The sequence below is a fragment of the Crocuta crocuta genome, unplaced genomic scaffold, assembly GCF_008692635.1.
Source record: "Crocuta crocuta isolate KB4526 unplaced genomic scaffold, BGI_CrCroc_1.0 scaffold160, whole genome shotgun sequence".
NCBI classification, from domain to species: Eukaryota; Metazoa; Chordata; class Mammalia; order Carnivora; family Hyaenidae; genus Crocuta; species Crocuta crocuta.
Window position 1 is genome coordinate 3,559,511 of NW_027527591.1, and position 14,955 is coordinate 3,574,465.

Here is a 14,955-nt window from a genome sequence, read left to right on the forward strand (position 1 = left end):
GGAAAGAAGAAAGATCTCTGGATTCAACCAGTAGTAGATTGGACACCACAATGTGTAGCTGAAGACCTGACGTTACTGGGAAATGTGTCGTGTTAACAGTGTCTGGAGAAGTATCTTTTATAAAGGAAAAAGGCAATGTACTGATAGATAACATGTGAATGATAAAAGAGGGGGCTAGTAAGCAGCTCTTCCGGTTCTCTTTAAAATAATCACCTTGAAATATAATGCCAGCTCACATTAGTGATGCCTATTATCGACAGTTAATATTTTTAAAAATTATATTTGAGATTTAAAACACTTCTTTTTACTGGGATGGTTTTGTTTGTTAAAGTTATATATAAACCATCAATAATAAAATGTATTATTTTATTAAGCTAAAGTTTGGAGAAAAATCTAATTGCACATTAAATTATCACTAGAACACATTCTGTAGAAATGAGACAATACTTTACATTTTTCCTTTCCCACGGTTTTCTACATATGGATCTTTTATGGACTTAATCAATGGACTGTTATTTCTGGAGGGAGTTTAATTTAAAAAACATCATAGTTTGGATTGTACACTTCACCCTGGTGACCCACAACTGTCTGCTTACAACTTTTTTCACTATGAACATACATATAGAACTTTCAGAATCAGTTTCTCAAAGGCAATACAAGATTCATGTGATATTAAATTGATTTCAAAATTAACTCTGGATGGTCTTGAACCCATAAATTAAAAGAAACATCTGTTAATCTCTTTTTAATTTATATTATTTTCTCAAAGACGCTGGCAAGGATATACTAACCTGGCAAAGAGATTTTTCTGATGCTCTTAAATATTTAATTAAGACCACTGAAGAAATGAAATAGTAAGTGATGTTGGTTCTTCATTGCTTGACCAAGCATGCTACAGGGATTCTTTTTCCTTAGTGTATTATAAGCCTCTATCATCATCAGTAAGATTCAACTGGTGAGGGCCCAAGAAACAGAGCAAGACTTTCAAGAGTTTTCATTCACCATTAATTTAAATAGGACTTTCTTTCTTCTTTTGCATTCATTCATTCATTCATTTATTTACTCACTCATTCAAAATACATTTACTGAGTCCTTAAAGTGTAATGTCAGGTATTGCACGATATGATGATGAGAAAAATGTTGGTCTATTACATCATCTCTTGCCTTTCCCACAACAATTTTGCTCCTCATGTCCTCATCTCCTCATGCCTCAATTTCTTCAAAATCTTCCTACTTAGTGCTCCTGATACTCAGGTCCCACCCTGTTCAAGCTTTATTATATTCAGCTTTAGAAAAATATTCCTTGATCAAGGGTGCCATATTGTCCGTATTTACACCGTTCCCACCACTACCAATAATAACAACAGTAATTAATAGATACTATTTCTTGATTCATTGACTTTTTACACTTTACTATCTAATTTAATCTTCACTGTGACCATGAAAGGCAAAAATAACATTTGTGCTTCTCTTGTATCCACAATTCCTTACTCATGGTGTATATGTGTCTGTTGAGCATTGCACAGCTTCTCAAATACTTAGATTGGACACTGCCACTCTCTATCCCTGTTCCACATGACTTTCTGCAGGGTACTTGCTTCTTATCCCAACAACTGCCAAATACCTGATTCATAAAGATAAATCTTGAAAAGGAATGTACTGTAATTGAATGTTGAAACTGTGGACTATCTTGAGGTCATGTAATGCTTAAGAGATGATGAGTATCACTGTGTTTTCCTTGAGCATTTAAAATATTCTGCCATTCCCCTCAGTTTGCTGCGACTTCTTGAGATGCTTCTGTACATGATTTGGAATTTTGTTCCCAAGAAATAATGATCTCTCTTCAACTTTTCCTCAACTTCAACTCTTCATTTGGCACAGAGTACATTGTTTTGATTTGAATTGTGTGCACAGGCCTCACATCAGCTACTGGATCATCTGCTCTGTGAAGTTCAGAGACCATTCCTTGCATGTGCTCTGGCTCAGAGGCTAACATACCCTGCATACAGAAAATGCTCAATAGTAGTTTATCATATGAGCAGTTTAAAAAAAAATCACACTGTGTCCTTATGTAATTTCTCTTCAGTTATTTGAGAAGCTTTTGATACTCCCCTTAATTTTAAATATAATTTTTTGAGCAAAGTGTACAGTTGATAACTGCTGCTGACTAATTGATGGAGTGCAGAAAATCAGTTTTTGAATAAGCAAGGGATGACTTTGAAGGGGACACAGCCTTTCTTATTACTTGTAGTGTACCTACTCTTTTTGGAGTAACATGTCAGCAAGTTACTGTGTTCAAACCCATTAAATTCTGATTATAGAAAAAATGGAAAATAATGGTGAAGAATATAGTGCTAGTGAGAGTTTCTCTATGCTGTTAATGCTGTATAATGACTATGTCATTAAGGAAGATATTATCAATGAGAGAATAAAGAGGACTATTGGTAGAAATTACACTTTGAAAGGAAATACTTAAAAGTAAGTCAAATTAAGTTCTCCTTCAAGCATCTGTGATATTAGTTCTTAAAAAGCTCTCTGAGGAAGTATGAAATGGTTCCCATGTATGTGTTTCCTTTCCTCCCTTGCCCTCCCTTCCCTTATCTATTCTTTCTTTTTCTTTTAAGATTTTATTTTTTTAAAGTAATCTCTATACCCAAAGTGGGGCTCGAACTCACAACCCCAAGATCAAGAGTCACACATTCCACCGACTGAGGCAGTCAGGTGCCCCAATCTCTTTTTTTAATTTTTAAAGATTGGCAGATAGACTGTATATTGCTTTCTGACCTAAAAAACACATATGCTTCTAATCAGTCAGCCAGACTTAGGTCCAATATCATTCAAAGTATTAGTGAAGTTTTCTTTCAATGAGTTAAAAGGCCAATGGTTAACTAGCAAAACACATATACCCTGAGCCATTTTTTGATGAAAATTAAAGTGGTAAAAACTAAATAGGAAGGGGCGCCTGGGTGGCTCAGTTGGTTAAGTTTCTGACTTCAGCACAGGTCATGATGTCACAGTTTGTGAGTTTGAGCCCCACATTGGGCTCTGTGCTGATAGCCTGGATCTTGAAGCCTGCTTTGGATTCTGTGTGTGTGTCTCTCTCTCTGTCTCTCCCATGCTCACACTCTGTCTCTCTCTCTCTCTCGAAAATAAATAAACATTAAAAAATTAAAAACAAACTAAATAGGGAGATGAGATTAAGAATACACTAATTTGGGGGAATGTTAGGCTACTTCCCAAGATTTTTCTCTTCTCTTGGTGTCTATTTCCCCCGACAGACTGGAATTTTAGTCCTTGCACTAGTGAAAGGAGGTCATCGTGGTGAATTAATTTAGTTTCAGTCTAAACAGACTTCAAAGCACAAAGCCAGAACCACTGACAGGGGAGCCCTTAGTTACCTGCTGTTTCTCTGTCAGCTGAGGTCAGCTCTCCGTTGATTCCATTCTCTTTGGTATCTGAATAGGTGCTCTGTGACCCATGGTCTCCAAAGGCGCCCTCTTCATCCTCCCTGTATGGGAACCCATTGGTGCTTCTGACAAGTCCTTCCCCTGCCCCGCCTTGGTCCTTAATCTCAGGTGGATGTGGATGTGCAGACGCTTCTGTTAGTTGAGCTGAGGTCCAGTGAGGCGCCTTTGCTTCATCTTTCCGATCATCTGCCATTCTTCTACACCCTGTGACCTCTCCTGGGATTAGAATAAAAAGAATAGCAGCCATCACTTTGGGGAACTATGATCTAATATTACTAAGATAAGGCACACTTAGAGCAAACTCAGTGGTTAGCTATGGTCAAAAACGCATGCTCAAGAATCCACTGTTAACATCAAGAAACAGGGGTTGTGAATACCTTGGGTTTTATAGATCTCTTCTGGCATATCTATTCCTTTAATACATGATCACCATTAATTTACATATATAGTTTTTAAACTAGTATTTGGCATTTACGTAGATATATAACTTTCATTGACACATGATATTGTCTAGACAGTAGAGTCAAGGAGTCCTTCAGGATAGGGAAAACCTATAGTATGAGAAAATTGGGTAGAAAAATGTAAGAAAACAAATGGCTGAGGGGGACATGATGAATTGGGGAAAATTACTCCAAGTACTTTTTTAAAAACACAATTCTCAGGTTGCCTGGGTGGCTTTTGGTTAAGCATCTGACTTTGGCCCATGTCAAGATCTCACAGTTTGAGTTTGAGCCCCACATTATACTCTGCACTGACAGCTCAGAGCCTGAAGCCTGCTTTGGATTCTGTTTTTCCTTTGTTTGTTTGCCGATTCCCCACTCATGCGCTCGCTCGCTCTCTCTCTCTCTCTCAAAAATAAATAAACATTAAAAACTTTAAAAAATATTAAAAACACAATTCTCCCCAAATCCTAGAAAAGACAATGGTTCGTACATTAGTCTTTTCCATTTCAAAAGTGTTCAGTTCAAACCAGAGATGTTTTCTTGGATACTGTATATTAAAAGAGAGTTTTGACTTAGTTTCTCAGCAAACTTTCCTAAACTCTGTCTTTGGGTTAAAAGTATATATAGATATACAAAGATTTTTCTCTTAGTATAAATCCTACACAGAGAAAAGATTAAAAAAATATATAGTATTAGACCAACATCCTACTGTATAATGTATTTCACAACTAAGTCAAATCAGATCTCGAAAAGTTAAATCACTGACATATATCAGGTAGCTGTGAATTATAGTAAAGTTTGAAAAAGTCATGGAGGAGGTGTTTTGTACACATTAAGTCAATGACAGACATTGCGTGGCCTTCACTTATATGCTGATACCACTCTATTTAGAGATGTAATTGATAAGAGATGATTCATTATTCAGTTCTAGAATGCTGTTGCCAGCAATGTAGTCTTATTGATGGCCTATTGTCCCCAGACTGAGGATAAGGACATAGGCCATGATGGTCTCTGATGGAAACTAAGAACACTCCTGTTTTTGTTTGTTTTTTACTTTCCTGTTTTCAAAAACAGTAACTCAAGTAAAAACATTCAAACAAGCAAACAAAATTGTATTAAAAGAAATCTACTTCCTGTTACTAAGCACTGTTTAGAAACATCACAAATAAACTAAGCTCTAAAGAAAGTAAGCTTTCCTACCAGATTCTTAACAAGCATTTGTCTTTTTTTTTTTTTTTTTTTACTGAATTTCAATGCTTTCATCAAGTTCTCATTCTAGTTTTCTGCTCATTCTAGGAAGAGCTAGATGAGTTAACTCATTTAAACTAATTTGACTACTCCCAAATTGCTACCAATGAGGGTTCTATTTATTGTCCTTAAAGAACATATTTAAAAAGTGATATATGAAGTTTTAGCTTTCAAAACATTGATTGAAGGGCTGGTGAGTAAATCAAGAAGCATCCTTATATCACTGACAATTTGCAAAGGACTTTGTCCCCAGAAGGGTCTCCTCATCTGTAAAGTGAGGACAATGATGCCTAGTTTATTGTTATAAAGTTTGAACAGAAAAATATACAGGGCTCAGCATAGTCCCAGTCATGCTTACAGTCCCAGTAAGTAAGAGTTACTATCTCTGTTATTGTTGTTAGAATTATACTACTAGCCGTTATACTACAAGTCCTTATATATAAAATGTCTTAAGTAGTTTTCTGGATAGTTACAAGAGATTGAAAACTTGGTAAGTACCATAACAAGAGTTACTTGCAAATCTGTCTCTAGCTATTATATAGGACTGAAAGAATGTTCCAAGGCAGACGTGGGAAATGTCGGAGACACCAAAGCCTGATGGGAGGAGCGCGCCCTCAGAATTAAGCACTCTAGGTACACATCTGAAATCTTCCCCACATCTTTTATAAAGATGATTCTGCACTCCTCTAGACTCCATTCTGTCAGTGTCTTCCAGTCAAATATCAAAGGACCTCATTTAGGCATTGCCAGATTGTATTTTTTTCTGTTTTTGTGGCATCTTCGTATAGCCAATGGGCTGAAAAAATTATGCGGATTCAAACTGTCACCTTTGAATTTGGGACCCTTGGCTCAGCATCCCTTCTTTACCTGCCTTGATTTCTTTACTTTTCTTTACCCAAACAGCTTAATTTAAATTTCCATATTCCTACGTTGCCCAATCTATTTTGCATGCTGAGTGAATACTTGTAAATAGCAAGCTTCCCCAAAAGGAAGTACATGCTTTGTTAATGCCACTTTTAAAAAAGTTAATAGGCTTTATAATTTTAGAACAGTTTAGGTTTCCAGAAATATTAACCAAATAGTACAATGACTTGCCATGCACCCCTGTACACTAACATCTTACCTTACTAATGTATATTTGTTAAAATTAACTATAAAATTTTAATACATTATGCTTAACTAGAGTCCATAGTTCACTTAGATTATTTTAGTTTTAGCAAATGTCTTTATATTGTTACTGTTCTAGAATTCTATCCAGGATTCATCACATTTCATTGTCATGTCTCTTTAGGTTTCTCTTGGCTGTAAGAATTGCTCAGACTTTCCTTGCTTTTAATGACTTGGAAAAATACTGGTCAGGTATAGATAATGTCTCTATTGAAATTTGTCTGATTTTGCTTTCATGATTAGTCTTGGGGTATATGTTTTGGAAGGAAGACAGTCAGTGGTAAAGTGCTCAAATAAGCCTGAGAAATGCTAAGTTACAGGGGCATGTATAACTTGAGTTTCTGAGAGTTTTTGATATACTACTGGACTTTTGAATTTCAGGGATGGGCAATGATGTCCAAAGCATTCCAAGAGGTTCACCATAGAAACCTTTATCTGGTGCCATGTTTATTAACATGTCCAAAAGGATTTGGGAAATGCTTAGGTTTATATTTTAGCCCTTGTTTAACACTGAGAGTCCTAGCCACAGATAGACAAAGTAAATAAAACAATATAAGAACCCAAACACTCCTAGCTAAAATTAGCAGTTTTTCCCCCAAGGTTTTCTGGAAAAGGTTTGTTAGTGACCAAAAATCTTCACCTTGAACCTCAAAAACCAATGCCTTACTGGGGAGAGTGTCAATTAATTGTCTTAAAATGTTAAGATACTTTGTTTTCAAGAAACCAGGCATTTAAAAAGTAAATTCCTTAATGTACAAAGCTTTAGAGCTTTGTATTCTTTGTTTCAATTAATCAGTAAAAGCTAATTTTGGAAAAAAAAAAGAGCTGTACATGCTGCTTCAATTAATATCAGAGGCACAAATACAGTGAATTAGTTACTTAAAATGCATTATCTGGCTTCCTGATTGGACGATTCAGATACTATACTTTAAAATACTTGCAGGCTAATCAGATACCACTTTCTAATTTGTTGTGTATTTGAAATGTGCATAGTCTAACCATCTATTAAGTGAAAATCATTTGAGGAGATTCTAAGCTACAATCAGCATTACTCTGACAAACTACCTTGACAGAAAATATGATTTGGAAAGATTTTCTTCTGCTGTCCTGAAAAGTTACTGGAATCACAGGAGACACTATTTGGCCACACTCACTTATAATCACAACATGGTATTAAAATACCACACGTTCATGGTAAATTTCACTTAAATCCCTAATCAGTATTTTGGGGTCATAGTTTATCTCCACTCTTCAAAATGGTATTACAACATAGTTAAAAGTGATCACAGCCTCCTTTCATTTCTTCTTCCTGACGTATAGTATTCCTTTACCTGAATTTCTCTGAAAACTGTGAAAGTAGTATTAAAGAAGATAAGAAAGCTGGGATAAACTCCAATCCCCTCCAAAATATATAACAAAACTGGTGAAGTACCAGAAATTGTAACATCCCATTCCTACTGTGTAATGAGAAAGACTCTACTTTCCATATTGCAAAAGATCACAGATCCTAACTGCTCCTAACAGCTGAAAGCTGAGGATCTGCCACACAATCTTCTGACTTGATAATTAAACTGAAAAGCTACCTGAATTCTTCCCTCTATCCCTCTTCCAAACCTTAGCTTGATAATGTGGACAAGGAATTTATTAAGTTAAAAAGAATTGTACTAAGTCCAAGACATTGACTTCCAATTTACAAAATTTGCAATGGGAATGTTGCCTGGTAGGGCTAAACACGAGAGCCAATATCAATGGGGATACAGCTACCTGTAATATGNATTATTATTATTATTATTATTTATTATTAAGTAGGCACCATGCTCAGCACAGAGCCCAGTGTGGGACTCATGGCCCTGAGATTAAAACCTAAGGTAAGATCAAGAGTTCAACTGAGCCACCCTGGTACCCTGTAATATGGAGTTTTTAAAAAAAAGATCTGAAAGGTTCAAATTTCTCTTTATATCAGAATGAGATATTTCACTTGATTTTATCATTTCATTGCTATTATTCTATGCACAGTTAATCTATGCTATTAAGATACACAGTTAGAAAGAAAGCTGAGAAAAGATCTTGTGCCACCAAAAATGTCAGTCATTGACTTGAGTGGTAAGCTTCAATCTTTGCTACCATTTTTTATTTAACAATTTCCTGTTGATATTTTAAAGTTCTCTAAGAACAGACTTCTTTCTTCTTTCATCAAAATTCTAGCTTTTAAAATTCCAGTTCTTAAAATTCTAGCTTTTTGCTTCTGCACGGCAAAGGAAACAATCAACAAAAGGAAATGGCAACTGACAGAATGGGAGAAGATATTTACAAAAGATATATCAGATAAAGGGTCAGATCAAAAATCTATAAAGAACTTACCAAACTCAACACCTGAAAAACAAATATTCCTATGAAGAAATGGGCAGAAGACATAAATAGAAACTTCTTCAAAGAAGACATCCAGATGGCTAACAGACATATGAAAAGATGCTCAATATCACTCATCATCAGGGAAATACAAATCAAAACCACAATGAGATACCACCTCACACCAGTCACAGTGGCTAAAATTAACAACTTAGGAAACAAGAGATGTTGGTGAGGATGTGGAGACAGGGCAACCCTCTTGCATTGTTGGTGGGAATGCAAATTGGTGCAGCCACTCTGGAAAACAGTATGGAGATTCCTCAAAAAATTAAAAATAGATTTACCCTATGAGCCAGCAATAGCACTACCAGGAATTTATCCAAAGGACATAGGAGTGCAGATTCAAAGGGACACATGCACCCTAATATTTATATCAGTACTATCAAAAAGAGCCAAATTGTGGAAAGACCCCAAATGTCCATCAACTGATGAATGGGTTGAGAAGATATTGCATACACACACACACACACACACACACACACACAATGGATATATACAATGGAATACTACTTGGTAACAAAAAAGAATGAAATCTTCCCATTTGCAACAATGTGGATGAAACTGGAGGGTATTTTCCTAAGTGAAATAAGTCCCTCAGAAAAAGACAGATATATGATTTCACTCATAGATGCAATTTAAGAAACATAACAGATGAACAAGGGGGAAGGTTAGGAAAAATATGATACAAACAGAGGGAGGCAAACCACAGGAGACTCTTAAATACAGAGAACAACAAGCTGAGGGTTGATGGGGGTGGGGAAAATGGGAGATGGGCATTAAGGAGGGCACTTGTTGGGATGAGCGCTGGATGTTATATGTAAGTGATGAGTTACTGGATTCTACTCCTGAAGCCAAGACTACATTGTACATTAACTACCTTGAGACAAAAAAATTGTAGCTTTTTCCCCTCACCAAACTGTAGATCTACTCTCCCAATTTAACATTCCTTGACCAAAGCATGCATGCTCTCATCCCAGCTGGTGAACCCTTGATCACTGCTACACTCTAATTCATTTCTTTGATGACTAATTATTTAAAAAAAAAAAGTAAGATTCATTAGTATATGGCAATCTGTCATTAACTTTCGATGCTAAGGATATGAACCAAATGATATGACTTGGCATTGATCAGATTTCTAACCTATTGAAGATTCAATGTATATCACCTTATATTAAAACCAGAATGAATATAGTTTTTCTACACATTAAATTCCAAGTTGAAATGGTATATGGATTAATTCCTTGTCTATTTGTTTATGTAAAATTATTCAATTTTGTTTTTAGATAGAGTTGAGGCACTTATGTTTAATGCTGCTAAGTAAAATAAGTACTTTCCCACATTCAAGGTTTAGTACCATGAATCAGGAGCCTTATAAGTATTCAAATCTAGATAACTGTAGTTAAGAAATCCCAAGAGAGAGAAGAGCTATACAAGTAAGATATACAAGGAACAAAAACAACAACAACACCAATAAGATTAAATGCCTAACTTAACATAGAACATGTCTATATGGCGAAATTCAATCCATGGCTTGGACAGATAAATTCCAATTTTTAATTACTTAATAAATAAAAAATATATCAATATGATAACTAATTTAGGTTCTTGGAGATACATTTTGTAGCTTATGGATAGGTCTACCAGTCAGCACCACTATTATTTATCAGATTACTAGAATATTAATTATAATATTAATAATTAGATTTCTCCTATATTAAGATTCTACTTTATTTAAATACATCTGCTTTTCAAATTGTCCAGGCCTAAGATTGCAAAGCTCTATGTTTCAAAACTCTGGGATTTTACATGAGTATCTATACTCACTTACATGAATTCATATGTATCTATATAGTTTTTTGTGTGTGTGAAAAGAATTTGGACTTGCCTACAAACAGCCAGAAATTCGGCTTCTAATGTAGAAAACCATTCTTGAAAACATTGTCTTTTGTGATATGATTGTCCCTTGCACAAGGATATACACAATGAACTAATTTATATTGGAATTTCAAATATGATATGTGTTTTGCTGATTTTTGATATTTCTTAAACAATCAAGTAATGTGTCACTTTTGAACCTTTCTTTAATTACTAGGAACTTTAATGCTTCACTGCAGTATTTCTCAGCCTCAGACTGTGGTATTATGTTTTGTTTTTAACTCTAAAACTTATCAAGTTTTTTCTGAAATCAGGCAGAATATATATTATAAATAAATAATAATGATGCCTATTGCCTCCTAACAATTTAAAGAAAATTATATATTATTATTTAGCACACAGTAGCTCTCATGTTATCCCCCATGTATGTAAAGTGAATAAAATACAAAAGAGACTTAAAGTTTTTCCACAGAAAACATTGATAAGGCCTTACTTAATGTTCTAGATCTTTCAGATAGATTATAGGTTAACAAACTACCATGACAAATATGAGTTCTTGGAAAAACTAACATTGCTGAGGTTTTTTTGGTCTATTTTTTTTTTTATTGATTTTGAGAGAGAGAGAGAACGAGTGAGCACACTCTCACACACACATGAGTGGGAGAGGGGCAAAGAGAGGGAGACAGACAATCCCAAGCAGGATTTAGGCTATTAGCACAGAGCCTGACTCAGGGTTCCATCTCAAGAACCCTGAGATCATGACCTGAGCCGATATTAAGAGTCAGATGCTTAACTGACTGAGCTACTTAGATGCCCCTAACATTACTTAGTTTTTTAAATATAGCATTTCTCTTTTCTCTATCTTCTCTAGAGTACTCTTTTAATTACCATTCGAGCAAATGTTGCTAATAAGTGAATGATAACTTTAAAACAACAAGTAACTTATACTGGTAATGTCAAAAACACATTTTTGTGGTTTCTCCCAAAAGTTTAATGTATTTTAAGCCCAGTTTAAAAAGAGAAGCATTTTCATCTCGACCTCCATCTATCATTGGACTACCTGAATACTGTACATGCACTGTACAGAGTTTGATAAGCTCTGATAGTTTCTATACTTTCTGTTCTTAAAGCAAGTAGCAGATATATTTATTCAAGTGCACCAAACAAAAGTTTCTAAGCTCATGTGCCCCAAGTGTTTGCAGATACAAGAAAATAAGGTATGACTGTCACATTTTTTATGCAATTTCTAAGGAAGAAATAAAAACTAAGTAGAAACACCTAGAATAAAATGTCCCTGACAGCTCTATTGTCTCCCTGAGCTACTGATAAATTTCTTTTGTCAAGGCTAAAGATGCAAATCAGAAACACACTGCACTGAAAAGAAATGATTTTTTAATTTTCTGCCTACGTAGTTGGAGGTTTTCATGTTTGTCTTTCAAAGTCTGAAAGGCGTCAAGCAAAAGTAAGACGCACACAACAAAACATGATAGTAATGTACAAACTGGCCAAAATGCCATTTATTGTTCAGTTGGGTTTCAAATATATGTTAAATGTTGAATAAATTAATCATCAATTCCCTACCTCAAGATAAACACAGAGAAAAAGGTTCTGTCAGCTGTGGAATGTTTGGCCAATGCTAGCTCACTGGGTGAGAAGAGAATGGGTTTGAGCTTAATTTTTCAGGCATGGTAGATTCGGACAAGTCCTAACTCCAGAGGCTCCCTGGTGGTCTAACGGTTAAGATTTGGCATTCTCTCAAGTTCCACCTCCATCGGAGAACATGTAAAAAATGACACCAAGTACAAAGAGACCTGAATAAGACCTACTATACATAACAGAGACCATGTGAATGTCAGTTTAGAAATATCTTTAAGATGAACTATTTTATCTCATTTCAGAAAACGTACTAAAATCATAAAGCTGTCACATTCTTTGGCAATCATCCATTCCAATGTACCTTAAAAGTGTTTTCAGCCAATTACCTCTGATACTGATCTGATAAATTAGAATTTCTGGGCATGGGGTTTGGAAATTGATTGGTAGTTAAGCAAGGTCAAAAGGTGATTCTGATATACTATAGTTGGAAGACGTATGCTTTCAGAAAGGCCTGCTACACAGGACTTCAGAAAAGGACAGGGAAGATAGAAAGACACACACAAAACACCCTGTAGAATAACTGGAGTAAAAGGTTAAGACAATAATCTTAATAGGTCACATGATCATTCTCACAAATACAGGCTGAAGCTTTCACTTCCTCAGGCTGGTACATTTATGATGAGGCAATCTAGTCCAATCACAGGACTACCTGCTTTTAGTCAGATTCCTGGGAGTATTCCAGTTTGCTGTGGTGTCTAATCCTACTTGAAGGAGGTAGAATCGTTTCAGAAGAATGTTTAAAATTACCCATTGTTTGTGGTAAAATCTACTTCATATTATGAAAGCTGTAACTTGTCCTCAGTCACTGTATCCGCATCTTCACATCGTCTTTAGAATATTTATTTTAGATACTCCTTGACGTTCATTAATGGTTTAGGACAAAAGCACATTTCTCTTTATCCATTAGGTCATTTTAGAAATAGATGTAGGGTAATAAACATGGTATGAATATATGATAATCTGAACTAGCAAAGCTCTCAAAGAAGTAACTGAATGTTTTAATATCTTGATAATTTAGATGCATGCTGAAAATGTCACTTAGTAGGGTATAACTTTTTCTCTCAGGATTCCCATATAACCACAAACCTCACTGTTTTTCTTTGGATTACAGTATTAGAAAGATCACAAAGCACAGAAATAGTCACTGATTATAGTTATTACTAGGCAACATTAAATACTCTCAAAAATTGGCAAAAAGAGAAATAATGAAAGCCTGGAAAATCTAAAGGAAAAATACACTGTGTGCCAGATAGGCATGTCTCCATTTTTATAAGGCTCTTGCCATGACAGTTCTAGAATGTTTTCTATGATACGGTCTGCCCTGTCATCATGTAATGTACCAATTCAATAAAAACACTGGGACTGAAATTTTGTTCGGCTACGTATCCAAGAGTGAACAAAAGAATAAAACAACCAGTTATATTATATAATTAATGAGTATGTTTCCCTTTTCCATGTAGGCTCAATTATGCTTTAGACTATTACTATCCATACCAGTACTACAAAACAGAAACTTTTGTTTTGGTCCCTAACAGTATTAAAAATGTATGTAGAATGCACATCTTTGCTTATAAATTCTGAGTTCAAAGCTTAAATAGTTGTGATGAACTGACTATAATCATCTATTCCTTTTCTTTGTCTTCAATACAAAACCAAGAAAAAAGTTCATGCTGACATGAGAAAGTCAAGTTGAGAATCCAGATATTTGTTGCATGTCTTTTCTTTTTCAGGCTGACTGTAATGTACCTATAAGGATGTCTCATTCTTCATTATACACCAAGACTAATAAACAATTTGTATGAAGAGAGTTAATGGGTGCATAATTATTTCTGATGATGATGAACTCAGAACACAAAACCCAGTGTGAGGTTATTGGTGAAATTATATAAGATAATAGCAATAAAGCATAATCCCACACAAGTTAGAAGTGCTCGATAAATTCTACCTATTACTTGTTATTACTCATGCCTTTTATTTGAACACTTTTAGCAATAGGACCCAGTATATGGCTTATGCCAAATTAAAAAACTGAGACTAGAGAGAGTTAATTATTTCATCAAGTTAGATACTTCTAGTGTAATCTGGAACATGAAGCCAAATCCACTAATATTCATATCATTGGTTGCTCTTTCACCAAATAGTGAGACCTGGGGAATGGGGTTAGAACTAGAGAGGCCAATCTAGATAACAACACTAACTTGATAAACCTGTTCCCTTGATAACAATCTAACCTAGTGAGCTGGGTAAGACACTTTCTGTGACCGTAGTATACATACTATACTTCAAAGTTCTGCATTATTTCTGATTCCTTCTTTCCCACTAAGAGGATTAATATATACCTTATATGCACATCAGAAATAAATATTATTTAAAATGTTCTAAAGCTTTAGCCTCTAATGATGATATTTATTAAGGATCAGCACTTAAGTACCGAGATATGGTGGAATAAATAATAGACTTCCAACCAAAAATTAGGGCTGAATCCTGGCTTTTCCACTTACTAAGTCTGTAAAGTTTAAGTTTGTAAACTAAGTTTGTAAACTTAGATATGGCACTAACCCTGAGTATTAATTCTATAAGCATGAAACAAACTACTGAAGCATTCAGCAAATACATTTTGACCCTTACATCAGTATTTTTCTTTTTCAAACAAGGAGAAAGTCAATCATAATAATTGCACTAAAGCTTTC

The 14,955-nt window shown here is 35.0% G+C and overlaps 1 protein-coding gene across 1 annotated transcript in view; it reads right to left on the reverse strand.

The window, feature by feature from the left end:
* Positions 1-14,955, reverse strand: part of MAP2 (microtubule associated protein 2) — a 275,625-nt gene that overhangs the window by 69,371 nt on the left and 191,299 nt on the right. Inside the window, exon 5 of the mRNA XM_077771035.1 lies at positions 3,399-3,683. Coding sequence (XP_077627161.1) covers positions 3,399-3,660 — 262 coding nt within the window. The 5' untranslated portion in view covers positions 3,661-3,683. The remainder of the gene's footprint in view (positions 1-3,398; positions 3,684-14,955) is intronic.